The 26,140-nt window shown below is 48.6% G+C and overlaps 1 protein-coding gene across 1 annotated transcript; it reads left to right on the top strand.

Annotated features, from left to right (window-relative positions):
• Positions 1–331: 331 nt before the first annotated feature.
• Positions 332–24,365, top strand: SLC35B4 (solute carrier family 35 member B4). Its single transcript, XM_077837205.1, has 10 exons — positions 332–463; positions 8,375–8,488; positions 9,271–9,373; positions 10,385–10,434; positions 11,541–11,622; positions 14,246–14,306; positions 15,513–15,622; positions 16,255–16,330; positions 18,112–18,187; positions 20,736–24,365. The coding sequence occupies exons 1-10, from the start codon at positions 387–389 to the stop codon at positions 20,980–20,982; spliced, it is 996 nt and encodes a 331-aa protein (XP_077693331.1). The 5' UTR covers positions 332–386; the 3' UTR covers positions 20,983–24,365.
• The last annotated feature ends 1,775 nt before the right edge of the window (positions 24,366–26,140 follow it).

Here is a 26,140-nt window from a genome sequence, read left to right as displayed (position 1 = left end):
TTCCCACTCCTTGTGGGGAGCTGCTCTGCCTGCCAGGGGCTGCCTCCCTCCTCCTCCTCCTCCTCCTCCTCCTCCTCCTCCGCCCCCGCCCCCTCTCCAGTTGCTACAACAGCTCGTCCCCACGGGCGAGCTCAGGGTCAGGGGAGCGCGGGCAGGCGAGGAACTACAACTCCCATCAGCCCCCGGGAGCCCGGAGCCGCGCGGGAAAGTCGCCGGGGCCTGGGGAGCCGGGCGCGGGGGTGCTGGGAGCTGTAGTTCCCCGCGGGCGGGGCGGCCGTCGGGACGCACGGCAGGCGGGCGGGGGAGGAACTACCGCAGGGCGGGATGGCGCCGGGGCCGGCCGGAGGCTCAGCGCGGCCGTGGGAGCGGGGCCCCCAGCCGCTACCATGCGCCGCGCCTTGGCCGTCGGGCTGGTCTTCAGCGGCTGCTGCAGCAACGTGGTTTTCCTGGAGCTGCTGGCCAGGTGGGGCGGGTCTCCTGATAGGGCTCCTGGGCTGGGGGTGGGGGGGGCAGGGCTGCTGGGTTGGGGTTGGGGGGGGGCAGTCTCCTGATAGGGCTCCTGGGCTGGGGGTGGGGGGGGCAGGGCTGCTGGGTTGGGGTTGGGGGGGGGGCAGGTCTCCTGATAGGGCTCCTGGGCTTGGGGGGGGGACAGAGCTGCTGGGTTGGGTTTGTGGGGGGGGGCAGGTCTCTTAATAGGGCTCCTGGGCTTGGGGGGCAGGGCTGCTGGGTTGGGTTGGGGGGCAGGTCTCCTGATAGGGCTGCTGGGTTGGGGGTGGGGGGCGGAGGTCTCCTGATGGGGCTCCTGGGTGGGGGGGGCAGGGCTGCTGGGCTGGGGGTGGAGGGGCAGGTCTCCTGATAGGGCTCTTGAGGATGGGGGAGGGGCAGGGCTGCTGGGTTGGGTTGGGGGGGGTAGGTCTCCTGATGGGGCTGCTGGGCTGGGGGTGGGGGGGGCGGCGCTGCTGGGCTGGGGGTGGGGGGGGGGCAGGTCTCTTGATAGGGCTCCTGGGCTTGGGGGGCAGGGCTGCTGGGTTGGGTTGGGGGGGGGCAGGTCTCCTGATAGGGCTCTTGAGGATGGGGGGGCAGGGCTGCTGGGTTGGGTTGGGGGGGGCGGGTCTCCTCATAGGGCTCCTGGGTTGGGGGTGGGGGGGCAGGGCTGCTGGGTTGGGTGGGGGGGGGGCAGGTCTCCTGATAGGGCTCCTGGGTTGGGGGAAGGGGGAAGGTCTCCTGATAGGGCTCCTGGGCTTGGGGGGGGGGGGGGCAGGGCTGCTGGGTTGGGTTTGTGGGGGTGGGGGCTGGGCTTTTGACGTGGCTGCTGGGCTGGGTTGGGGGAGGGCAGGTCTCCTGATGTGGCTCCTGGGCTGGGTTGGGTTTGGAGAGGGGTATGGCTCCTGATGTGGCTACTGGGCGGGGGGGGCGGGCAGGGCTTCTGAGCTGGTGTTGCTTGGCCAGGTGTATTGTCACTGCCTGGGTGAGGGGCAGTGTTCCTGGCCTGGGGGCTCCCAACCGGGTGAGTGGTAGCATCTTCGGGGGCAGGGTTCTTGTGCTGTCCCCTAGGCTTGGGGGCATCTGGCCCAGAGAGTTGTTAGCACCCTAGGATTGCGGGGTCTGGTCTGTGCACAGCCTGCTGGGGTGGGGCAGTGCCATGCTGGGGTCACTAGGTTAAGGCCCAGGCTGGGGGCACTTGTGAAGCTAGGGGGTGGGGGGGCTAAGCAGTTTTTGATGAGTCTGCACCTTGTGTGGGTATTGTCACCTGGTGCTCTTCCCAGCCATGGGCGTCTGGCAGCCCAGAGCTTTGGCTGTGGGCTCTGATTCACCCCAGAGCTTCTGGGGCCACCCTGCACCCCACTGTTACGACCACGTGCTTTGACCCACCTCAGATTTCAGTCCATAGCTCAGCATCGTGCTATCTATCCTGTGTATGGGGCCATTGAGTAAGGTGTTTCTGGTGGTGTTCCTTGGGGATTGGTTCTTAGCCCAGTGTCATTCAGTATTGTAATCCCTTATCTGGCAGATCTAATGCTGAATTCAGGGGGGCTGCCCTGTATCCCAGAGTCCACCCCAATGTGGAGCTAGATGGCTACCTAGTGCCCTAGTCTTGTGACTGGGCCCTCTAAACAACCAAGCTTGGAGCCCAGGGTGGACCCCAATTTCTGGCCATGCTGCAATTTAAGAGGGTGCATCACCTGTTGGAGCCTATGTTCCCCCTGGGATGCATGCCTGCATTAAAGAGAAGGGGGCTGTCATCTGTGGCAATGCACCTGAAGCGATAGGGCATAAGATTTTAACAGGAGCAGCAACTTAAAATGTGTTGGGGTGTCTGTTTTCTTTTCCCAACACTCCTGCAGAATGACTCATACACAGCTGCAAATAGTTTTCTAAATAATAGGGAGAGGAAGCCCTGGGCATGCATGGGATGGGGATGGAGACAGCTGTGTAATGGGACATGAGGGGTCTCCCTTGTGTTAGAAGAAAGGGGAGAGCGTATGGTGGGTACCGGAGCCTGGTCTGCAAATGGGAGCATTATCGTATGATGGCAATATGTGGAGAGACTGTTCCTTGTGAGTGAAGGAAAATCCTCTGATAGCAGAGGGGGGAAGCCCCCTGTGTGGTAGGTTTGTGACATGACTCCCATATTGTGGATGAGAAAAGTGAGGCTCAAAGAAATTAATGACCTGTCTCTTTTCCTCCCTGGAGGTGCTCATATAACCCACTGGTGAGTGTGTATCAGGTCTCCCTCCCTCTGTGTGGGTCTGCAGAGGATATGAATTGTTACAGTCCCTAGCTCAGGAGCATTGGCTGTTTACCTCTAGTTGTAGCAGTCAATGCTTTTAGCTTTGAAGGTTCCCAGTTCAGACTCCAGTGGGTCAGCCCTGAAGGCAGCCGTAGCACTAACCGCCCGCTGAAGTCAGTGGCACGTGTGAGTGCTTAGAACGTCAGAAAAATCAGGCCAGGCATGTGACGTGCCCAAGGCCACCAGTGTGTCCGTGTCAAGAGCCAGCTTATCCTGGTTTACATCCCTGTACATGGCAGCATGGCCAACCCCAGGTTTTCAAAAATCAAACCATCAACCACCGAACATCATGGCTGACTTAACCACTTGTGTCTTTGTTTTTTTTTCCTCAGAAATACTATTTTTTAATGTTTTTATTTGCCTTCTCATTTTTGAGCCTTTAGGGTGCACTTGAGTCATGTTTTCAAGTTTTTTCTCTGCAAACTTAGGGGGGTTTTTTTGGGGGGGAGAGGGGGTTTCAAATGAAAGCAGAGATTTTAATATATTCATATGACTCAAGGAGCTCGGGCCCTAAAAATATCACGGGACTCATGATCAAATCATGAGAGCTGGCAACACTGTAATGCCTCCTGTGCAAGTCACAGCCCCTTTCTGTGTCTCAGTTTCCCCATCAGTAACATGCCAGTGTTTACCTACATAATCTATATTTAATGTCCCTACAGTATTTGAAAATGCAAAGTGCTATACAGTATTATTGGCATATGGCAGTGTTTTATTAAGCTAGAGTTGGGGCTGAGCTCAGATTTTCCCATTTAAAAGGATGAAAACCTCAGAGAGGATTTTGTGGTTATCAAAAAATCAAGCAGTTGAAATCCAGAAAATTTCAGAGTCAACGCTGCAATCTCTTATTGGGCCAACTGCTGTTGGTGAGAGACACAAGCTTTCAAGCTATACAAACCTAACAGATTGGTTTTCAAGCCTCTTAGCCCCTGCTCAAGCAATTAAGGCCCCAAGTCAATGAGGCTCTATATAGAGGCATGAGTTGTATAGATCTGGTTGCAGGATCAGAGCTTAAGATGATAACCTAAAAAGAAGAGGATACTGGTAGCAAAGCATCACGCTTGGTATCAGAAAGAGATCCATATGAATCCACTTAGCAAACCAGAGTTGAGTTCCATGTTTTGAAACTTCACCTGAGAACACTGCAGGTAAATCATCCTCACTAAATGTAAGATGTCAACGTGCTGCAGACTTCTTTAAAGGTGACCAGCAAAAAGGACTTTTCCCTTTTTGAATTGGGCACATGGACTCTTCTCCTTTATGATGTATGAAGGAGGCCTGACAGGTGATGTACTCTATATACACATACATAATGCGAGAGAGAGAGCGCACGACACTGTAGCCAGTCCCTTCATAACGACAGATAGAAATACATTGGAACAGCCACTTGGATGAGATGAACTGAATGAGCTAGTCCATTATGCCAGGACTCCCAAACTGTGGTCCACTTTCTAATGGTCTGCTGAGAGCTGGCTGGTTGCATGGTTTTGGCTATTCTAGTTGTTTCCAGCTGCAAAATTGCTTCAAGAGATTCCTGCTACCTCTTCCAGACAGTTGCTGTTGTTCCCAGATGCTAACAGTTATGTGATTGGGAATGGGCAGAGAGGCGGCTGAAAAGCTGTTCTCTGTAATGAGTTCTAGCCCAGTGGTTCTCAACCAGGAGTGCGCAGAGGTCTTCTGGGGGGGTACATCAACTCATCTAGATATTTGCCTCGTTTTACAACAGGCTACATAAAAATTACTAGTGAAGTAAGTAGAAACTAAAATTTCACACACTGACTTGTTTATACTGCTCTCTCTATATACTATACACTGAAATGTAAGTACAATATTTGTATTCCAGTTGATCTCATTTTTACCATATAACTTTAAAAATAAAAAGTAAGCAGTTTTTCAGTACTAGTGTACTGTGATGCTTTTGTATTTTTATGCCTGATTTTGTAAGCAAGTAGTTTTTAAGTGATGTGAAACTAGGGGGTACACAAGACAAATCAGACTCCTGTAAGAGGTATTGTAGACTGGAAAGGTTGAGAGCCATTGTTCTAGCCCATGCTACAGAAAAATCCTGCATTCTGGACTTTGTACCAGACTGCCCAGAAGAGAAAATTCAGTCTCCTAGAAGGCAGGAAGAGAAGTGAAACAAAAAAGGGTCGTGATTTTAATGTAATAGCAAAATGAGAGACCCAGAACCACCCAGCCTTCTGGTGCCTTACAATTTGTATGTAATTTAAATTTATTGGAGGATTATTGTCCTAAAGAAAGAGAATTGCCTAGTTGGGTAGAGTTAAAATAGCTGTCAAAAATTAATTGATATAACTAGGCTCTTAGCCATTTTCTGTAAACCTGCCAAGGTGTCAGGATACTGTTATATGGGTGTGTGGCTGGTTAGTCTGTTTTTCATTTGTATTTGTCTTGTAAAATTTGCAAATAGCTTTATGTCAACACAATTTAGAACCGGGCTTGTCCCTAACTTCTTATTTTTACTTGTGGAGCAATGAGGCAGAGTTCCTGTGGCTCAAGAGAGAGCGAAGGGCAATGGACTAGATGAATGACCAAATCCTAGTTGAGTCAGAGACCACTCTGGCATCCCACCAGGCTTGTAATTCCTCTTTCCCAGCCCCTCTCAAATCACCCCACACCAATCCTGGGATGTGAACCAAATGTAAAGGCCAGATAGAGACCTACAAATGGCTAACAACATATTTGTCTACACATTCCTGTTAATTGAGTTTGCAACTTAAACACAACTGGACAGCAAATCAGTGAAAAATGGGTCCTCTCCAGTCTGAAACACCAGAGTTTTAGCTCATCACAGCCAGCGCTCAGATATGTTCAAGAGTCCTTTGCACTGGTTTCTCTGTTGCATCAGAGGGGTCGGCGGTTTTCAGAGACTGTCAGAAAAGGGGAAGTGTCAACTCAACTTTCAGTTGTCCCCTATGACTATAAACTAGCAACAGTCAGCATGACGCATCCATGCAATTGGGCGGGGAGGGGCACAGCATTGTGGGCTGCTCTTGCATCTCAGCTTCCAGCCAGTCATGTACTCTAGCAAATGCTCTGTGATAGCTGCATGTTGTCCTGTCCCAGCATCAAAGTTCCTTGGGAGAATCTCTGAATGTTGGCCCTGGCTATTCCGGTACACACACACACATAGTAGATTTATGCAACCAGTAGTTGGTTCACCTCAGGACACAGTCACACCCTTGTGAGTAATTGCTTGATTCTTAGATTAATTATGGTTTCTCCATTTGCTCCCAGAGCTCTACAATTTCAACAAGACTTTATATTTAGTGCAGGAGCATTAGACTTCCAGATCTTGTGGTGGGATGGGAGCACTGAAGGGGCAAGTATTGGAGGAATATTACACTGGCGGTGATCCAGACTCCTGAGTTAGTGACCACCAGGGGTAGGGAGATGGTTGGATCCCTGGTGGGAGAAGAAGAACCGGGCAGCAGGGGCCTGAATCTCAGGGATTGGATTCTATGTATCACTACCAATAGTTTGTGGAAGCCCGACACTGTAACAAGAAAAACTGGCTTCGTTCTAGTTGTTCCTGCATTGCCTAAATACCACTTCCTGAAACAAGGTGGGTGAGAAGTAATTGTCTCGCTGATATCCTGGGCCCAGCACACTACTCCAGCACTAAATATCCCATGTGCACCAAACACTTAATGCTGTTGTCATGTCTGATCTCCCAAGCTAAGCAGGTTTGGGCTCGATCATTTCTGGAATGGGAGGTCTCAAGCAAACACCTAGTTACTGCCATAAATAGCAAATAACCATATGCTTACTCCCCACCCAAGATACTAGAAGACCCATACCAGACAACTTAAAGCAAGAGCCCAAATGAGCCATCCACTCTTCTTTAGCATCAAGGTAACGTAGTGATATAAAATAACCCCCCTCAGAAATGAATGTTCAAGACACACCAACCCTAAAACCAAGACCCTATCCAGTACATCAGGAAGAACAGCAAATAAACAATAAAAACCCCACAGCAAACAATAGTGATACACAGAAACCTCACCCAATCAGACTGCCTTAGCTCAGTGAGAAACAGAACATAGGCTCTTTGCAGTTCCATAACAGGCAATCAGACACTGGAAGTGCAGGGAGGAACAGCTCTGTTAACCATGTGACACAGTAAAACGGAGACATCTTCCGTTCCACCATCCAAACCCTGAGCTGTGGAAAAAGCGCTTCTTCAAAAGATTTCCTGTTGAAATGCAAGGAAGGAAAATTGAGTCTGGCTCTGAGAGGAGTGAAAGAGGCGACAACAGTAACTGTAAGATGTGGCAACCTGCTACCAAGTAGAAACAAATATGATGGAGTGGACACCTGGTACAAAAATTCATTATTTCTGTGAAGCCCGATCCTGTGTCCGTCTGACTGCACTGTATCTTGTATGCTTGCTCATCTCAATAAGCTTCATTTAAATGAGTGATCCAATAGGTGGCACTTTCTCCCCTCTGGGTCAGTACTGAGCAAATGCCCCAGCATAGTGGCAGATGGACCTATGCCACTGTACGTACTGACTTACTGTGTTCATACAGGGCCTAGCACAGAGGTGCTACCGTAGCCCAAATCTTTCTGATGAAATGTAAAACTGAAACACTGCCCTCTTACGGTGGTTAAAGATCAAAGCCCTTCTTGCAAAAATCAAACGCAAGGTAAGTAACACTGGTGTCCTAGCTGAATTCCAAATGGCTAGTCATTTCTCTTTCCTAGTTTTCACTGCAGTTTCCAATGGATAGCAATCTAAAGGTCTCGGGCCTGCTTCTCAGCGTGTTCAGTGGCCAGGGGCAAGGATATCTGAAAGATCGCCTGACGCTCCAGAGTGAGGACTCTGGGCAACAGCTCTGCTCCTCCGGCACAGTGAAACGTTCTCCCATGAGGGTAAAGCGCTTCAAGAGACAGAGCTCTCTCAGGGGCTGGACTGAGACTGGAACAAACTCCCCCAGGAACTAAAGACCATCCTAAACCTTATCTCCTTCCTCTCCAAGTGCAAGGTGCACCATTTTGACCGGCCTTTTGTAGCAAACACAGATAGATACATAAAAAAGAATTTCTCTCTCCTTATCAAACCCAAAGCCTCCACCGCATGCACAGTTCTCCTCTTGGGGGAAGGATAAGAGAATGAGCCACAGGTGACAGCTGCATTAAGCAATGTGAATAACATGACTGTAAGGTGTTCAGATATACAAGGATGCTGGCAGTCAAAAAACCTGTATAGAAGAAAATGATATCCTACTTCACTTCCTGTCTTAAGCCTGCTGAGTGGTGTTGCTGTGCACTGTTAAACAGCTGACAAGCTGCTCCCCAGAGGTTGCTACATCCCAGTGATGAGTGAAGTGATCCTTGTGAGTAGTTTGTATATGAATTTACGGTGGAGGTACCTATACTGCAGTGATTAGGGCTATGTAAGAACCATGCTAAGTAAGCTTGTCTGGTGTGTTAGAATGGTAAACACTGGTAAGTGCTCTATGAATGTGTGTAAGCTATTGGTCTCCTCCTGTGTGCATTCAGTTACAATATATTCTGTGTTGTCATGTTTCTCCTTCTCTCTCTTCCCCACAAATCCAGAGAGTTTCCAGGATGCGGGAACATAGTGACATTTGCACAGTTCTTATTTATAGCAGTGGAAGGTTTTATCTTTGAAGCCAACTTTGGAAGGAAGCGGCCAGCCATCCCAATAAGGTACAGTAGACTTAAATGCTTTGGCTGGGCTTGAATTGACTAGATATCTGTTATCTCTTCGTGTTTAATAAAACAGCTTATCCTTTTCTCCTGTCTAAACCCCATTCGTTTTCCAGAGTTAGCAACGCCTCATTCAGAACTTGTCATGCCTGGTAAAATATGAACTCATTTATCCAGGACTATTAATAGGAAACTGCTTTCAGAGTCTTCTCTCCTAAGGAACATGTTAGTAGCTGTTGAGTAAGCAAGTGTGTCTTTTAGGGGACTGGATCTCTCTTGGGTTTGGTAATGAGTGGGGCCCACTGGAAATCTGTGGGGAAAGAAGTCTTGCAAAAATTCTTCTTTTACCCCCACTTATTCTGTGGGGGACAATCCTGCATTGGCACCAGTGTGGCCTAGAAAACCTGATGGGTTTTTCCACCTCTGATCCCTGCGACTTGATGGCCTGTGTGAAACGACTTGGTTTCAGACTGGTGCCGAGTGTATCGCTAAATACCAGCCTGTTCACAGTTGGTCCCGTTGCTGGCACCAACAGTCTACTTACGGAGATGATGGAGATTGAATTCCCCACCCACCCTGGAGCAGATGTGGGAGCACTGTTGCGCGTGAGAGAGGGAGACTTGCACCGCCTGGGCTTTTCCTGCTCGGAGGATGAGCAGAGAACTTGAGTCTCTGGGGCTCACAGATTAGTGCTGCCTGAGCATTGCATGAGAGAACATCTAGAAGGAACTTCCCGGTCGTCAACTTGCTTTGCTGACCAGCCCCTTGTGTTTCCCTTTCAGATACTACCTGATCATGGTGGCCATGTTCTTCACAGTCAGCGTAGTGAATAACTACGCCCTGAATCTAAACATAGCCATGCCACTCCACATGATCTTCAGATCAGTGAGTACCTCTGCCAGCCTTTCTCTCAGTGTGGGCATGCACAATGTCCCAGGGGAGCGGAACCTGTCTGTTCAGTCTCCCTCCAGGCCTGGTTGAGGAGGAGAGCTTCACTTTGACATAATAAAACTACTAGCATGGGGAGAGGTACTAACCCAATGAGCCATGAAATGTACAAACAGGATCTTTTGGGTAAGAAGATGTCACCTGAAAGCTGAGCCCCACCTCAAGAAAACTAAACCCTTCTCACCTCCTCCCTTCTGCAGCATCATGCCGTATTAAGGCTTACACAGCACGCATGTGTGTGCTCACGCTGCTAGTCCTTCATGCCCCCCTAGTGGGTGCACCTCACGGTTTAGAAAATGCTGCCCCGTCCATGTTAGTTTCACAAATTTTAATGTCTGCAAAACAAGTGGCAAGGTAAACTTACATTAAAGCAAAAAGGAAATGTATCAAATGCTTGAGTATCGGGTATCGCTTACTAAGCTGTGGAGTAACCTTCCATGAGAAGCGGTGGATGGCCAATGGCTTGACACATCTTAAATCTAGACTGTTTAAAAAATAAAATAAAAAGAGGATACAGTCTAGGAACCAGTCCTGCGCTGAGCTAGATAACCTCGTAGTTCTCTCACCTGAACATTATCATTCCTGAGCCATTCCCAGGTAGATAGAGGGTCTATGCTTGTTCTCCACAATGTTGATGCCAGAAACTCTTTTAGTTTGTTCTCTTCCTGAACTGCCTTTGTATCTGTTTTAGCGTAAATACAACAAGGAGAAAACCTAAATTTCCCTGCTGCGCCCGCAAGTCCTATTACTTCTCTGGGTCCAATGAAAATCAGTCCTTCTCTGATTTTGGTCTCTCTCCGTCCTTATCTTGAAGCTGTTATTTCTATTAGTGAACTGTACTTAACTGTTCAGAGCACACAGGATTTCTTGTTGAATGTGTTCCTATTTCTGGGCGGGTGCCTGACACACTGACCTTGTTTTGCTTTTCTCTCCCCCCCACCTCTCCAGGGTTCTCTAATAGCGAGCATGGTTCTAGGTATCATCATTCTGAAAAAAAGGTAAATTATACCTCCCGGTTTCATCAGAAAAAAAATGTATGTTATTGACTTAGTCAGGGCAACATCTGATAGTCAGCAGCATTTGGCACATGTGCAAACCTGTTCATCTGCAATGCACTTCAGACTTGATCTGTCATCCCCCAGTGTAAGTGTTCTCCTCCTCTCACTGATGGGGAAACTGAGGCACTGAAGGTAAGTGACTTGCCAGAAGTCAGGGAGGGAGTCCATATCAAAGCTGGGATTGGTGCTCCAGCTGTATCTGAAGGGGGAGCATTTCAGTACCACTGCTTTGCATTTCTGTACCACCTTCTGTCTGAGCTGCACAGTGTTTTATGATCATTAATCAATTAAGCCCTATATCACCCCTTACTGATAGGTAAGTAGTTAAGGAGAGTTGATCCCAGGTTGCTGCTCATGGGCTGGCCGTGTGACTGTAAGTGGCTGAGGAGCGACAGGGAAGAGAGTGCTTTGTCACTCAGTAGCCCTTGTCACTCCCTTTGCAGCCACCAGCCTTCCAGCTGAGGCCTGGGTAGGACTCCCTTCCATGTGGGGTATCGGCTTAAATATTTTTCAAGAAGCTTTTGGTTTTGCCGCAATAGGAGCGTGTGGGTCTTTGTCCCCCTCCAGTGGCTGGTTTATGTAAAAGATACTGTTAGCACTGATGAACCAGGGCTTGAGACATGCTGCTGGGCCAGGCGGGAGTGAGGCTAGGTTTTGCCATAAGAGCTCTTTTCTGCTGACCTTTCCATCTGTGTGTAGGTATCAGCGAATGAAAAGTAAGTGGCTCAGCAAGAGAGTAATCAGAATTACATGATCTTAAGGCTCCCTATCTTGTGATCTAGTGGGGCTAGGAACCCTTTGGTCCTGGACTAGTTCTTGGAAAGAGAGCACTTAAATTTTTGAGCATGGAAAGGGCTAGAACTGAAAGAGCTTTTCCGTGGATCTTCTGTTCAACCGTTTCCAATCAGTAGTTACTCCAGACTTACACCAGGGTAACTGAGCAGAATCAGGCCTAATGCCTCTTCAGTGCAGCATTGGGTGAAAGCTCCCAGCTTGGAAAGGGGAGACTAGAATGCTGAAGTCTCTCTGTTCTTCTCTTGTTGCAGATACAGTGTGTCTAAATACACATCCATAGCCCTGGTGTCCATGGGGATCTTTATCTGCACTTTAATGTCTGCAAAGCAAGTGGTAAGGAATGCTTTTCAAGTGTCTGAGTCTGTGCAGCTGTGAGCCCTATTAACAGTAGGAGCTGCCACGGATGCCTTAATCAGGCAATTCCCTTTGTATCAATGGGAAGGAAGTACACTGCCTATTTTTGTCTGTTTCCCTAGAGAGCTTTCCCACAGTCAGACACCTGATTTTTGCTGGCCTTCCCTTTTTTTTAATTTTTTAGTTCAAGGTGCCTTTTATGACATGCTGCTTAGTTTTTTCTTTTCCAAGGGGCACACTGAATATCAAGTTTCAGAGTAACAGCCGTGTTAGTCTGTATTCGCAAAAAGAAAAGGAGTACTTGTGGCACCTTAGAGACTAACCAATTTATTTGAGCATGAGCTTTCGTGAGCTACAGCTCACTTCATCAGATGCATACCGTGGAAACTGCAGCAGACTTTATATATACACAGAGAATATGAAACAATTACCTCCTCCCACCCCACTGTCCTGCTGGTAATAGCTTATCTAAAGTAATCGTCAGGTTAGGCCATTTCCAGCACAAATCCAGGTTTTCTCACCCTCAACCCCCCCACACAAATTCACTCTCCTGCTGGTGATAGCCCATCCAAAGTGACAACTCTTTACTTTCACCTGCAGAGGAAACAGAATTATTGGGGTTAATATATTTGATTATTACCTGTTGCACAACCATTGTGGTGACTTTGCTTAGAGTGGCAGTGGCTTATCTAAAAACCTTGCTCTCAGCTTCCAGAACTGGTCACTTTTCAAACTAGAATTTTCCAGGCCTGGCCCAAAACCAAGTGTGATTTTTATTTTTTGGGTAAGTTTGAGCATAAACAGGATGGCAATTTTTTGCGAGCAAGGAGAGTGTGGTTTCGGGGTAAGGAGAATGCACACACGTGTGCAACTTTGCTTGTTTTAGGTTTTTCCTTCTTGGTTTAACAGGTTTTAAAGAGGTAAGTCCAGAAAATTGAAACTGACCATGGAGACAGGTCTTAGAGAGATGCCCCTTCCAGGGTCTTGGTGAAAACTGATTTAATTTGGCCTAGTTTTGAGGGTTTGAATAGTGTGTAAGCCCACTGCAGACTTGCAGTGACAATAACGCTTTATCATGGGGGAAAATATACTTCAGAACGTAGAATCAGAAGGGACCTCCTGGGTCGGAGACCAATCTCCTGCTTTCACAGGCACCTGTAGAGAGGAAAAACTTACAAGATTCTCATGGAGCCAAGCCTGATTCCTTGTGCAATAACTATAAGCAGCCCTGTTGCTCTTTCACAGAGACAGCTGCTTACAGTTAGTCTGCAGTGAAAGAGGCTGGGTTCTGTAGGATCCTTGCTTATTTATAATGCAGATTTCAGGAGATTAATGCATCCCCAGATGCATTGAACAGCTGTACTTCTAGACTAGATTAGAAGTAATAATCCAAGTTAACTTTAATAGGTTCACAGCAAATACTGTGAGTTCGGCATGTGCCATGGAGTGCAGGCGTGGGTATCGGCATGTGTGAGCCTGTATCCCATTTTCAATAGGCGCACGCTTGGATAAGTCTGTTTTCTACCCCACAAAGGAGGCTGTGCACCTGCAGCTCCTGTTGGCTTCCTCAGGAGCTCACCATCTCTGAGCAAAAAGAAAAGGAGTACCTGTGGCACCTTAGAGACTAACGAATTTATTTGAGCATGAGCTTTCGTGAGCTACAGCTCACTTCATCGGATGCATACTGTGGAAAGTATAGAAGATCTTTTTATACACACAAAGCATGAAAAAATGGGCGTTTACCATTTTGTAGTGGTAAACACCCATTTTTTCATGCTTTGTGTGTATAAAAAGATCTTCTACACTTTCCCCAGGATGCATCCGATGAAATGAGCTGTAGCTCATGAAAGCTTATGTACAAATAAATTGGTTAGTCTCTAAGGTGCCACAAGTCCTCCTTTTCTTTTTGCGAATACAGACTAACACGGCTGTTACTCTGAAACCTGTCATCTCTGAGCAGCGGGCCACTCTGGTTCAGGACGCTCACCAGACCTTCGGAGTCCTGGCCAGCTCTCTCGTTATCTCTCACCCATCCATTTAAAGTGACTAAATCTCCAAGTAAACACAGAATTGTCTGCAGTTGGGGATGGCTTTCAAAGGCTTTCCGGTGGCACTGATTGCTCGTTTAATGCTTTCAAAGACCTCATAGAACGCTGTGGGCTGTGTCAGCATGGTACTTTTTAATTATTCTTGGTAACTGATTATTTTTTCCAAATACAACAAATATCCCAAAATACCCGCTTCATCATAACCCACACAGTCAGTCAAGAGTTAGGATAAAGGGAGGGGAGGGGAAGCGACATATGTCTTCAGCCAGTGTGTTTCTTTGAAAGGGATGCTTTGCTGATCTTCTGTCCATAACCCACCAATTTCACTAAAGCAGGGGTGAAAGCCAGAACTACCACATACCCTCTTTAACCAGTGAAGGGACTTACAGGTGCAGAGGAAGGACACTCCGGGCTGTCTTCGATACCCTGGTTGTATGTGGGTTTGGAACACAATCCATCAGCTATTGGGAACAGAGAGACAAACTTAGTCCCTTGAAAACTGCCAAACTGCATCCATTATAATGATCTGACTCTCTTGTCCCCACCTTCCGTAGGCTTCTAAATCCAGCTTAAGTGAAGCGGACGGACTCCATGTCTTCATGTGGTGGCTGTTAGGTCTGTAAGTGCAGTGACGCTAATTGGCTTTGCAATTATGTTGGTCGAAGTTGCTTTCATGGGGCTGATCTCCAGGCCTGCAGCCGTGCTTAAACTGCACGGCAGCAGAGAGCGGTGGGATGCCCGGCTCCAGGGATCAGTTGCATTTCTGCTATCGATTTAAGCAGAATCACGTTGCCCTCTCTCACCCTGTTGATACAAGCCTATCACATTGCAAAAAGCTGCTTGCAACCAGCTGGTCAAAAATAGTATCCAAAGTGTTCGTGTGGGTTAGTGACGGAGCTGGGTTGCTCCTTTATCAGGTCTCTTCCCAGGTTACTTTTCAGCAGTGAATTTGAGAGATTCATATTAAGTACAAACAGGGCAGAGTCTGATCTCCATTCGACAGGTGCCACTGATGTAACCAAGATTAGAATCTGGGCCTAACTCTGTAAAGCAGACTCCCTGTAGGAAAGAGACATGGGAGAATAACCCAAGAAATGATGGCTTCTGAAAATATTGCAGCATCCCGTCATCCGCTGAAGGGGGGGAGTAAAAGAATTGCTTAGAGATCAAAGGACAGTCTCAGTCCTGGGTGTCACTCCATTGCCTACAGCAGGTTTAAACCAGGCATGTATTTGGCCCCATATGTATGCCGACAGTATTGGCCCAATTCCTCCCTACAGTAGAGGGCCTTCTTGTTCACTCAGGTGCTGCAGACTACCCCATGAGGGAGCAGTTACCTACAAGCTTGGTTGTATTTTATGGGTCTGATATACCATGGAGGAGCCTTTTTAGAAAACTGGCACTGAAGAGTTTAATATGGCCAGTCTTCACTTTCTGGCTGCTTTTAGTGGCTGGGGTTGATATCTTGAGGAACCCAATATCATCACTAGTCTCTTTGCATGTGGGGCAGTAACTCCATCTAGGGGCTGGCTTTAGATTTTGATATCAGTCAAGGGGGTAACATCATCTAAAGCAGCGAAATCACTTTTGAAAATGGGCCTTAGGTGCTTAAACCCTGTTGGCTTTCCATGAGACGTAGCGCCTAAGTCACATGGGTAAAATAGTCAAAGGCCCCAACATCTTTTGGCTGCGGCACCAGTCTCTTGTCGGCTTTCCCATTCTCTTGCGTTTCGAGTCACACCCTGGAGATCTGCCTACGCTGATTGACGTGAGGTTTATTAAGCTCTGGGGCAGGACAGTAAGGCTGCTTTTGTGTTACAGGAATCGTGGCACTGACCTTCGCCCTCCTGATGTCAGCCAGAATGGGGATCTTTCAAGAGACCATCTACAAACAGTTTGGAAAGCATTCCAAGGAGGCACTGTTTTACAACGTAAGCAACGGCTGGCTTTATCTCAAACCAAAGTATTTCAAATATACATTTCATGCAGTGTTCTAGTCTGCTCTATGCGATAGAGCCACTGGCCCGGATGGAACCTTTTTTTAGAAAGAATCCAGACCTGAAGGCCCTGATCCTATGGTCAGAGCCATGAGGGCAATCCCTGGTGGTGCTTGGCAGTAGGAAATGTTTTGTAGGAAATAATCCTGCATGATGATTTTATAATAGGTCCTTTCCCATCTTTAAGTCCTATGATGCCAGGATACTGTAGAGGGGGTAGGGGAAATGAGGCCTGCATTGATCAAAAACTGTCCCCAAGCTTCTCACTCAGGTGTTCAGCCCTTTAGAACTTGAGGCCTGGGTCAGTGAATGCATTTCATCCTGTCGTAATCCTGGACTGGTCTGCCAAGAGTGACTGATCATTTTCACTTGGGGTCGGAGGGATGGATAAACTATACATGAGCTCAGATTATATACGGGCAGCCTCGTAGTGGCAATTAGTATGTTAAAGCATTTGTCCTTTAATATTAGTTGAAATGCACATACACTGGCTCCCTGTACTGATGTGGATTCTCTGAATGGTGTCAGTTTAAACCTCTGCATTGAATTTTTGTCTCTTGCCATAGCATGCCCTGCCCCTCCCTGGCTTCCTCCTCCTCGCTCCAGACATCTACGCCCATGCTGTTCTCTTCAGCCAGTCTGGTGAGTTTTCTTTGTGCAAGTCGATGCACTTGTTGCTTCTCTGCAGTGCAGGAATCTCTGGGTGAGACTCTCTGGCTGGTGGTTATGTAGGTCAGCCTAAGTAATTACAGTGCTCCCTTCTGAACTTAAATCTGTGGATTGCTATGAAGAATGCTTTAACCCAGCAGAGGGATTAGAAACTCGTCAAGTTCCCAACCCTGCTAATACACCCATGCTTAACTTTATCTATCATCAGTAGTCCCGTCAAAATCAGTGGGTCTGTTTTGTGTGCATGAAGTTACTTACATGCAGAAGTGAAACCTGAAAACTGGTGAATGTTATTGTTAAATAAGCCCCACCTCACATACACAGATCCCCAATTTTATCTGACAGCCAAAAACTTTTCTACGTGATGTTTCGTAAACAGGTTCCCCTGTAACACACAGTTCATCTTCCCTCGTCAATCACAGCCATGTAAAAATGAAAATCCTTCTATCTAGCGGAAAAGAAGGGCTGTTTTTCCTCCCCATTCAGAAAATCAAGTGATAACAGATTTCATTAAACCATTCACATAAGTGATGCCTTGGCATGGGGCAGGGCATGAGCACAAAACAGGCCAGATTCTTTGGTTGCAATCGGCGTAGCTATGAAATTGGAATCAATGAAGCTGCAGAGGCTTACAGCAGCTGAGGATCTAGCCCAGGGGTGGCCCGCCTGAGCCTGAGAAGGAGGCAGAATTTACCAATGTGCATTGCCAAAGAGCCACAGTAATACATCACCAGCTCCCTGCTCCCAGCACCTCCCGCCCACCGGCAGCCCCACCAATCAGCGCCTCCCCCTCCCTCCCTGCACCTCCCAAGCAGCTGTTTCCTGGCATGCAGGAGGCTCTGGTTGGGAGGGGAGGGGAGAGGAGCCAGGGCACGGCAGGGCCTGTGGCAGAGCCAGGGGTTGAGCAGTGAGCCCCCCCCGGCCCATTGGAAAGTTGGCGGCTGTAGCTCCAGCCCTGGAGTCGGTGCCTAGACAAGGAGCCGCATGTTAACCTCTGAAGAGCCGCATGTGGCTCCGGAGCTACAGGTTGGCCACCCCTGCTCTAGCCCGTGATGCGTGTCCGGGTAGATGAACTGTGTGAAAATGACACGTTTTTCACACAAACTTTTCCAGTGGGGTATTGCCAGCACAGTCTTGCCTTTGTGAGATTTCCTTTCCTCCTCAAAAAACTTGCAGAAGCACGTGCAAACTGGGATTCATGTTCTCACCGCCAATAGCTGCTTGATAGTGGACCCGTCTTCGGCTGAGAATTCAGAAATGCACAGCTCTCATGGTGCTTATCACGGCAAAAGCTTTGCCCAGCTTCTGTGTGTAATGCACATACAGCAGGAGACACCAGCGAGCCGTAAGAGATGGCACCTCACCATGATGTTTCTGTCTAGCAATAAAAGTCAAGCTACCCCACTAGATCAGAACCAGAACTGGGCCCCTTTCCAGGTGGTAGGGCCCAGGGCCCCTGGAGCATGTGCAACTGTTACTGCTTTCCAGTCTGCTTTAGAATGCCATTGGTGCTGAATGCCCTTCCGTCTCCAGAGCTGTGGTGTGTTTATCCCTAGCATGGGTACAGCATCGTCAGCCGCAATGAAAGCTCCCCACAGCTTTTCCTGCAGGCCTCCCTGAGTGAGATGCAATTGAGAGGCTTCCCTGCTGAGACCACCAAGAAGGGGGCTCGTTGCTATTGCCTGTGGTTTTGTGCTATTAAAAACTGGGCTGAGATCAGACATGGACCTTTCTTCTTTCCCCTCTCCTCACAGAGCCATTCCAAGTCCCGGGGATCGGGCTGACCTTACCTATCATGTGGTTCTACCTCGTCGTGAACGTCATCACTCAGTATCCTTCAAACACACTGGCGGCAGAGCCAGGGCAGGCAGCAGGGATTCAAGTGTTTGAGAAAACGGGGCCAAAAGATCAGTTGTGTAAATCCTGCCTTGTGCTCTTAGACCTCCCTGAATTCAGAGCTGATGTGCAAGAGGAGCTGTCAGCTGCTGAAACAGCGTGCGTGTTGTGTCCAAGAGACCAGAGGCATCGACAGGTCGCTTGAGCTGATGTAAGGTATGGACACAGCAGCTAAACTTCTACGGGTAATAAATATTGAAAGTGTGCGTGTCAAGTTGGAAAAGGCAGGCAGAGAGGGTCCTGTGAGGCAGGGAAGCTCTTGCTCTCTGAATTCAGGCAGAATGCAGTGAGTGAAGGCAACAGAAGAGACGGGGACCCAAGCATTTCGATAATGGCACCCTCTGGTTGCTTGTTTGTTGTGAACACACCTCGGCGATACAGGGGTGAGACAGATGCTCCTGCAGTTTGCTGAGCTATGGCTTGCGGTTATTGTAAGCTCTTTATGTGGAAGGGGGGTTTCTGTTTCTGTTCCCTCCCAATCTCTGTGCACGGATTGGTCTGTTCTGCAATGGCAACTTGTGTGCACCTGCGTATAAAGCAACAATGGTTCATCTAGTACAATATGCCACCTCCCGTTGCACTGCAGCAAACCAATACTCCACCTAGACCAGTATGCTTCTCTCTGACAGCAGCCACTGCAGGATACTTCAGAGGAAATTTGGAAAGAGATCCAGACAGCTGTGCATATATAATTTGAGTCAAGTAGCAGCAGAAGCCAGCCTAGGGTCCTGTGTGTGTGGAATGACTTGACAACTGACTGGCTTTAGCACTTAGGCAACTCTACTTACCTATCATTGAACTCTACCTTTGTCCTCTACACTTACTGGGTCAGAGGAGGGTGGAAATATTCCTGTGAATACAAATACTCTTGCCTGTCCCGGGGAAGGGGAAAGATGGATCAGTGAGAAGCTTCCCGATCCCCCGAAAAAGGCAGCCGGCTGGCTCTGTGTCGAAATTCTACCACCCCTTTGTCTTAGAAATTCCCCCCCCCGCCCCAGCTATCGGTCCTTGTTTCACTATTCCCTCTGCACCCCAGTGAGGAGCCTTTCTACTGCTTCACAAGCCTCTTGGTAAAAAAACAAAAACAAAACAAAAACCTCCTTAAACACGTCCCTCCTGTATTCTAGCAAGGGGGCGTGGAGGGGAAGAAACTTCTCCACTCCTGCTGTTTATCAGCTTATGCCCTGCAGCAGGAGGATTGATAGCTCTTAGATTTAGCCTCCCTGGTCTTGCAGCAGGTGCTGTCAGCACATCAGTGCAACTTTTTAACCCTTCTTTAAGAGGGCGGCTTCTCTAGCTCTGTGTTTGGTTCTGAGATTATGATGGCTGGATTCTCCGAGAGCTCTGGCTGGTGTCGAGGAGTGGGGGGATTCATATAGGCACTGCAAACGGCTATGGAAACATGTTAAGGGCTCAGAAGAGGAGAACAAATTTTGTGCCTCTCTTTAAAGTCAGTTCTTTCCGGGTGGGGGCAGGGGTGGATCTTGAGTATTCCCTTGTGGCTGGTGGCCTTAAGTCATGTAAGTCTAGCCCTGAATGTGAGGAATGAGGCTACTAGCTCTTATACTTAAAGGCGCATGGTAGTGATCCTGAATCTCCTAGGGTTTGGCCTCCGTTGAAGGACATCGTATCATCCCTTGTATTGGGAGAGCTGTAAAGGTGCATGGACGTTGGTAGGAATTACCAGAGAGCCTGCAAACCCAGCTTCCGGGAACAGGGCATAGAGCAAAGGAGCAGAAAGATCTCCCAGCCGTGCTCCATTGGCTAGTTTGGATTGTGCATGAATGGATGGCTGGAACCTGGGGAGGGGGTAGCTTTGAGGTGCCTTTGCAGCTATGTGGGGCAGATGAGCCTTCAGACTGTAGGCGATTGGGGCAGCAGGAGAAGCACCTGTGAATATCTGTCATGGCTATGAGCAGGGGCAGTGTCTGTACAGAAACCATGAAACAGGGAGGAAGAACAAGCTAGATGGGCAAATAAGAAATATTTTAGCATTAAAAGAACATGAGCAAACCTAGCTTCCTTCAGGGGTGAGAGGCCTTCGCAGAACTGGGTTGGGCGACAGGGACAGAAGGCCTGGGGGGCGCTGCAGGACTGGAGTGAGTTTAGCAGAGCTGAGTGGGGGCCCATGGCCGGAAGAGCAGGGAGTGGAAGGACGGTTGCAGGTCAGGACGGAGGGGCATCAGCAGAGCTGTGTGTGCGGGGAGAGCAGTACTGGAATAGGAGGGTGGGGCGGGGGCAGGATTGAGGGGCATTGGCAGAGCTGGGCAGGAGGAGCTCAGGGTTGGAATGGCAGGGGTTCTGCGGGTCAGGAAGTAGCACTTAGCTGCACTGTCCCTGGCTCAAGCTGGTGCTATCCGTTTCACTTTCCTGAGGGCTTAATCCGTCCACTGGACCCACCCAAGGCCCCCATGTTCTCAAACGGCCAACCACCAGCTTGCGCTTCTCTCCACTCGCTGTGCCCTTAACTTGCCCCACCCAGATATGTGTGCATTCGGGGAGTCTTCATCCTCACCACGGAGTGCACCTCCCTGACCGTCACCCTGGTGGTGACGCTGCGCAAGTTTGTCAGCCTCATCTTCTCCATCCTGTACTTCAAGAACCCCTTCACCGCCTGGCACTGGCTGGGCACCCTCTTTGTCTTTGTGGGCACGCTGATGTACACCGAAGTGTGGACCAGCCTGGGGCCTCTGCTGGCCAAACAGAAGAAGGAGGCCAAGAAGGAGTAAAGGACTGTCTCAGAAAGGACTTTTTTTTTTATGGTTTTCCAGGGCAGAGCACCAGGGACTCCACTGCAAGAGGGGTCGTTTCTGTAATACAGAGTAGCTGCTGGCTGCGCCAAGCTGTGGGGAACATGTAGAGAACGAGTTTAGTGAGTTCGGCTCGCAGTCCCTTTCATTTTAAAATGGTCCTTTTAAAATTTTTAATACTGTAAAGGTAAGATGCGTCTGTTAGACGCTGGCCTGGCACTGGCCCCCTGCCTGTGGTGCTGTCGGCCCACCCTCCCTCCCCACCTGTCTGATTTTACTCTTTGGCTGCTGTCCATTACCATTCTCATTACCTTACTCGCAGCCTGGTGCCGCTAATGCCCAGCGCAGCGTTGTAAAGTTCAATCGCAAAGCATGGATGCCAAGCCCCGGCTTCTGGGCTGGCTCCCTAGCTGCAGGGGGCATTCAAAACCGCTGCGGCTACCGACTCTTCCCAAGTCTCCTGCTCCCTCTGTGAAGTCCCCTGCCGTTCTTGGCTTGGTGCACGTGGCTAGGAAGGATGCATTCTGCACCGGCGCAGAGTCTGCAACAAGACTCTCCATTTGGGATATCGCGTTGTGGGCTCTTCAGTGAGCCCAGACGTGTGAGAGAGTGTCACTGAGCTGGGAAAGACATTTAAAAGGTCAGTCACGCTGTTGTCCTGGTCTCCTGCTCCGGACATACGTAAGATCAGGGCTTGACTCAGTTTCATTTTGCAGGTCACCTTTTAAAGCGCAGGTGACAAATGGCACCGGGGACTCCGTCCTGGTCAGCTGTGTCCAGTTCCCAGGTCGCTTTTCCCCTCCTAATGGCTAGCGTAGTAAAGCCAGCCCTGATCCAAAGAACCCAGCTGGACCGGAAGGGTTTTGCAGGCCAAATTAGGGTCCCAGTGACTCCTAGCAACCCGAGTCCAGTGGGTTTGTCAAGATGAGACTGTTTAGAATATAGACTATTCTACTGGAGCACAAGATGCAATAGCCAAGAGTGAGTGAGCTGGAGGCTGTCGGCTCTGCGTGGCTAAGAGTAGTGGCTTTGTTTGTGTTTCTGAGTGCAGCCAGGGAACAGATCTCTTCAATCAGAAGGTGCCTCTTTTACATTCCATTTGCAGAGGAGAACCACCCCGCTGAGTGACATGCCCAGTGAAATTACAGGTGTTTCCCCCGAAGGGCTCAGATGAAGTCAACCATGTTGAAGGCCTTTGCATGGTTGACTGTCCTCTGAATCCCATGGTGAAGTTACTGCTCAGGTCTAACATGGAGCTTTCCCTGTGTTCACCACTCTTTCCCTCTCTGCTGCTGCTGCTTAAGCCTCTGAATCAACCAGGGGTGGCGCTCTTGTGACATCAGGTCCATAAAGATGGCTTCCACTTAGTGTCCTGCTAAATGACTTGGCAAGGTCAAGGAGCCAACCTTTCGATCCTCGCTTTGATTTGGGTGTGCCAGTTCTTTGTGCCGTGCCATTTCTACCCCCCCGTGTGAGGTTTTGGATGTGCGTATCCTCCTGTTCGGCTGCAAGTGCACAGACAAGTTCTGTGCATTGTGGTAGACCTGGCCAGCAGTGTTCAGGAATGAGCTTGCACAGGGGTTGTAGCAATAGAGAATTAATAGTGGCAGGGTTCTGTATTGTCCTTTTTAGGAGCAAGGAGGAAAGATAAATGTGCAGTAACAAACCCGCAAGTGAGTACACTGCCGGGACTCTGCTAATGGATGAATGTTAAGAGGCATAAACCAATCTGAATACAAAGCCAACACGTTCCCATATTAGATTACATTTACTGCCCGCAGGCAGCTAGCTGAGCATCTGGCTAGAATAAGCCGTGATAGCAGAAGAGCAAAAGCCATCATAAGTAGCTCTGAGGGTGGCAGCCTTTGGCTGTCTCAGCAGAGAACAAGGACTGAATTAGCCACTGTGATGACCTTTAGCAGAGGTCCCCAGAGGTCACAGCTGGTGCCTTGTGGGGAAGCTTGCAATGCCACTTCCTAGAACTGTTCCATAGCCGGAGTAGCTCCCCATTTTCAGCTGTCTTGACTTTGAGCAGCTGGTCAAACTAATTTACAGCTTCCTTCCTTCCTGTGCTATTGAAAGTGTCTGCTTATAACACAGACTAAATGAAAGGGGCATAATCAGCCAGCCTATCCTTTTCACGCTCCACTGTTCCTAACGCTCTTTGAGTTTGACAACAAGACTTGTTCCACTGGCTGCTCCTCTAATTTGTCAGAGAACAGCACACAAGCAAACACCCCTGTGTTACAATCAGTGTTCAAGTGGACGGGAAGGGATTCACTGCCTTTGAAGTTCATTCTTTCCTGTAACTGTGAAGATGCCCATAGCAGGATGGAGTTGGCATCTGCTGACTCAGAGCAATATCTCTGAGGAGCAAAACTTCCTGCCTTTGGAGTGCCCCAAACGGCACATGGTTTTCAAAGTATTTTCTCAGGCAGGGGGAGAATAAGCCTGCATGTTCACTGGAAGGTCTATCCCTCCTTCCCACAAATAACTTGGTTTAAACCCTGCTTCTGCTCGTCAGCTGGTATATACATACCTTGGGAAAGACTAGCCCAGAAGTAAGATTTCCACCTTGATCTTCATCACGGAGCAGGGGAAAGCTTTTTACACAGACTCAGAGCAGGGAATGTGTTCAGCACAAGTAGAATTCAGTGTTAGAGCAGCAGTAAAGCTTGTAGATCAAAGAGTAAAAATCTGGCATGGGGCTGAGACATGGAGTCAAATTCAGCACTGGCCTCCACTCCACGTGGAACCAGTTTACACTAGCCGTGAATGTGGCTCAAGTAGTTTGGGTTCACTGTTGCTAGCCAAACAATAGCTTGGCAAGTGTAAAAGTGAATGTAATGTATTTGTACACAGGCTGCTCTCATTTATCAGCTACACTGTATGTGGTCTCCTGTTTCATGTGATGCAGTTTTTTTGCCATGCTCTGTATCTGGATTTTATTTGAATGAAATCACCAGGATGTTTTTACATCTATCTCTGTTTACAAGACAGTCTAGGTGTTGCAGAGTAGTTATCACCAGACACCAGTAGGGATGGCTTCCCTCCGGTATTCTAGTATCTCTTAAGTGATAGTCTTTGTAAACTCATGAGAGGCAGAGGGGAAGGAAAATGGTGAGACAATCTGGACTATCTAGAGACACTCTGTCAGTGTCCTCACAGTAGGGGTAGGGGACTTGTTTTTAAATTGTATACTTGAATGACCGACAGTGATTTAGCGCATATGCAAATAGACACTTGAAAAAGCCCAACCCCAAAGATCTGAAATGCTTTCTTAATGGAAGTAGAGATTTAGGTTTGAGGTTTTTCTTTTGTTAAATAAATCTGCTCCTGACCCTTAGCTTTTGTTGTGACTGCTGACTGTGACTTTTGTTGTTGTATGTTCCTTCTGCTGAGCACGCTTTGCTAAGGGAAGTAGCCCACGTCCTGCTGCCTTGAAGTCATACTGCCTTCGACAGGTGGGCTTCAGAGCAGGCTCTCTGGTTTCAGGGTTAACCTTCCCTCCGGGGAGCAGCCAGCCAGCCCCAGCGTTTGCGAATGACAGTGTGCCCCAGCTCAGTCCGGAAGGTCAGTAACTGGTCTCAGTGCTGGCTTGCAAACAAAAATGAACGCTGAGCAATCAAGGAGCCCCGACCTTCCTGCTGCTACCAGATCCCATTCTGGAGGATCTGGACTGCCCATCAGTAAAGAACTCGCACTCAGGAGGAACAGAGGATAGCAGCTGAATCAGAGTCAGAACTGGGTGGTGGAAACTAGGTTTATTTTCCAGTGGGGCAGAACCCCCCCATCTCTACTTGAAGTCAGTGGGAGCTGAAAACCAAGCTCTTTAGTTTTCTAGCTGGGAGGGTAAGGCTGATTTGAAAGCTAATTGCTCTAAAGTTTCTCTAAAGCTAATTGCTTTAAAGTTGCTAATTGCTCTAATTGCTCTAAAGAGAGCAGTGGCTACTTTAGCTTGTTCTAAACTCAGATTTAACACAATCCTTATCAGCCTACCCATCGCAGATACTTCTTTCTCCTCTTATTACAATGGGGCCTGGGGGTCTCATGCTCTACACAGAACAGCCCTGTAACGTAGGGCAGTGCTAGTCACCGCAGTTTACAGATGATGAACGGGGGCACAGAGAATTGAACCCAGGTGTCCTGAGTCGCACCCTAGCCATATGACCAAAGTTTTGGAAAGGAACTTCACCCAGGTAGCAAACTGGCAGGGTGCAACAGGTTTCTTTGAAGGGCTAGGACCAAGCATATGGATATAGAGTCATTGTCATCCTAATGTTGTCTTAGAATCCTGTATTGTTACAACCCCTACATCTGTCCCACGGCCTTCTCCCACCCCTGGCCTATCCCTTAGAAGCAAAACTCCACCTCACACAATACACAGTTAACCTGTGGAACTCATTGCCATGAGATGTTGAGCTGGCAAAAGTATAACAGGGTTCAAAAAAGAATTAGATAAGTTCATGGAGGAGAGGTCCAGCAATGGCTATTAGCCAAGATGATCAGGGATGCAACCTGTCATGGCTATTAGCCAAGATGATCAGGGATGTAACACCTCACGCATGAGCCCAGATTCTCAGAAGTTGGGTGCCTAAATTTAGAGGCCTAAGTCCCTATTGAGCCAATTCGCTAAGTGGGCCAGTGTTTAAGGTGGGAACTGCTGAGCGCTCGGCACATCTGAAAATCGGGCCTCTTCCTGAGGTGTCTAAATATCGACGTCCCTGCCGAAAGTCAAGCTTCTGACACCTGAAAAGCTTGGTGCACAGCCGCACCTCAAAAGTGCTTTGTTCAGCCCCTGCTGCTTGGCTCTTGCTGCCCACTGACGACCGAAGACAGACCCTCAGACAGGCTTTCCTCTAGTAAAGCTGAGTAGTGGGGACCGTGAGTGGATAAAAAAAGCAGATGTTGGAGGTCCTTCTATACACGAGTGAAGGCTCAATCACTTTATAAAGGGCTAATGTGCTCACGAAGATACCTCTTTAAAGCCTGCCCGTAATTTCACGGTTAACATACACACCTATAAATCCCACATATTAGACATTTAATAGCTGCACTTAATTCCACAGCAGTTATGGAGTCTATATCTCTAATCGAACAAATCATCTTTCTCCCCTAACATTGCCGAGGTCTGATT

The sequence above is a fragment of the Eretmochelys imbricata genome, chromosome 1, assembly GCF_965152235.1.
Source record: "Eretmochelys imbricata isolate rEreImb1 chromosome 1, rEreImb1.hap1, whole genome shotgun sequence".
NCBI classification, from domain to species: Eukaryota; Metazoa; Chordata; order Testudines; family Cheloniidae; genus Eretmochelys; species Eretmochelys imbricata.
This window is presented reverse-complemented; position numbering and strand designations above follow the sequence as displayed.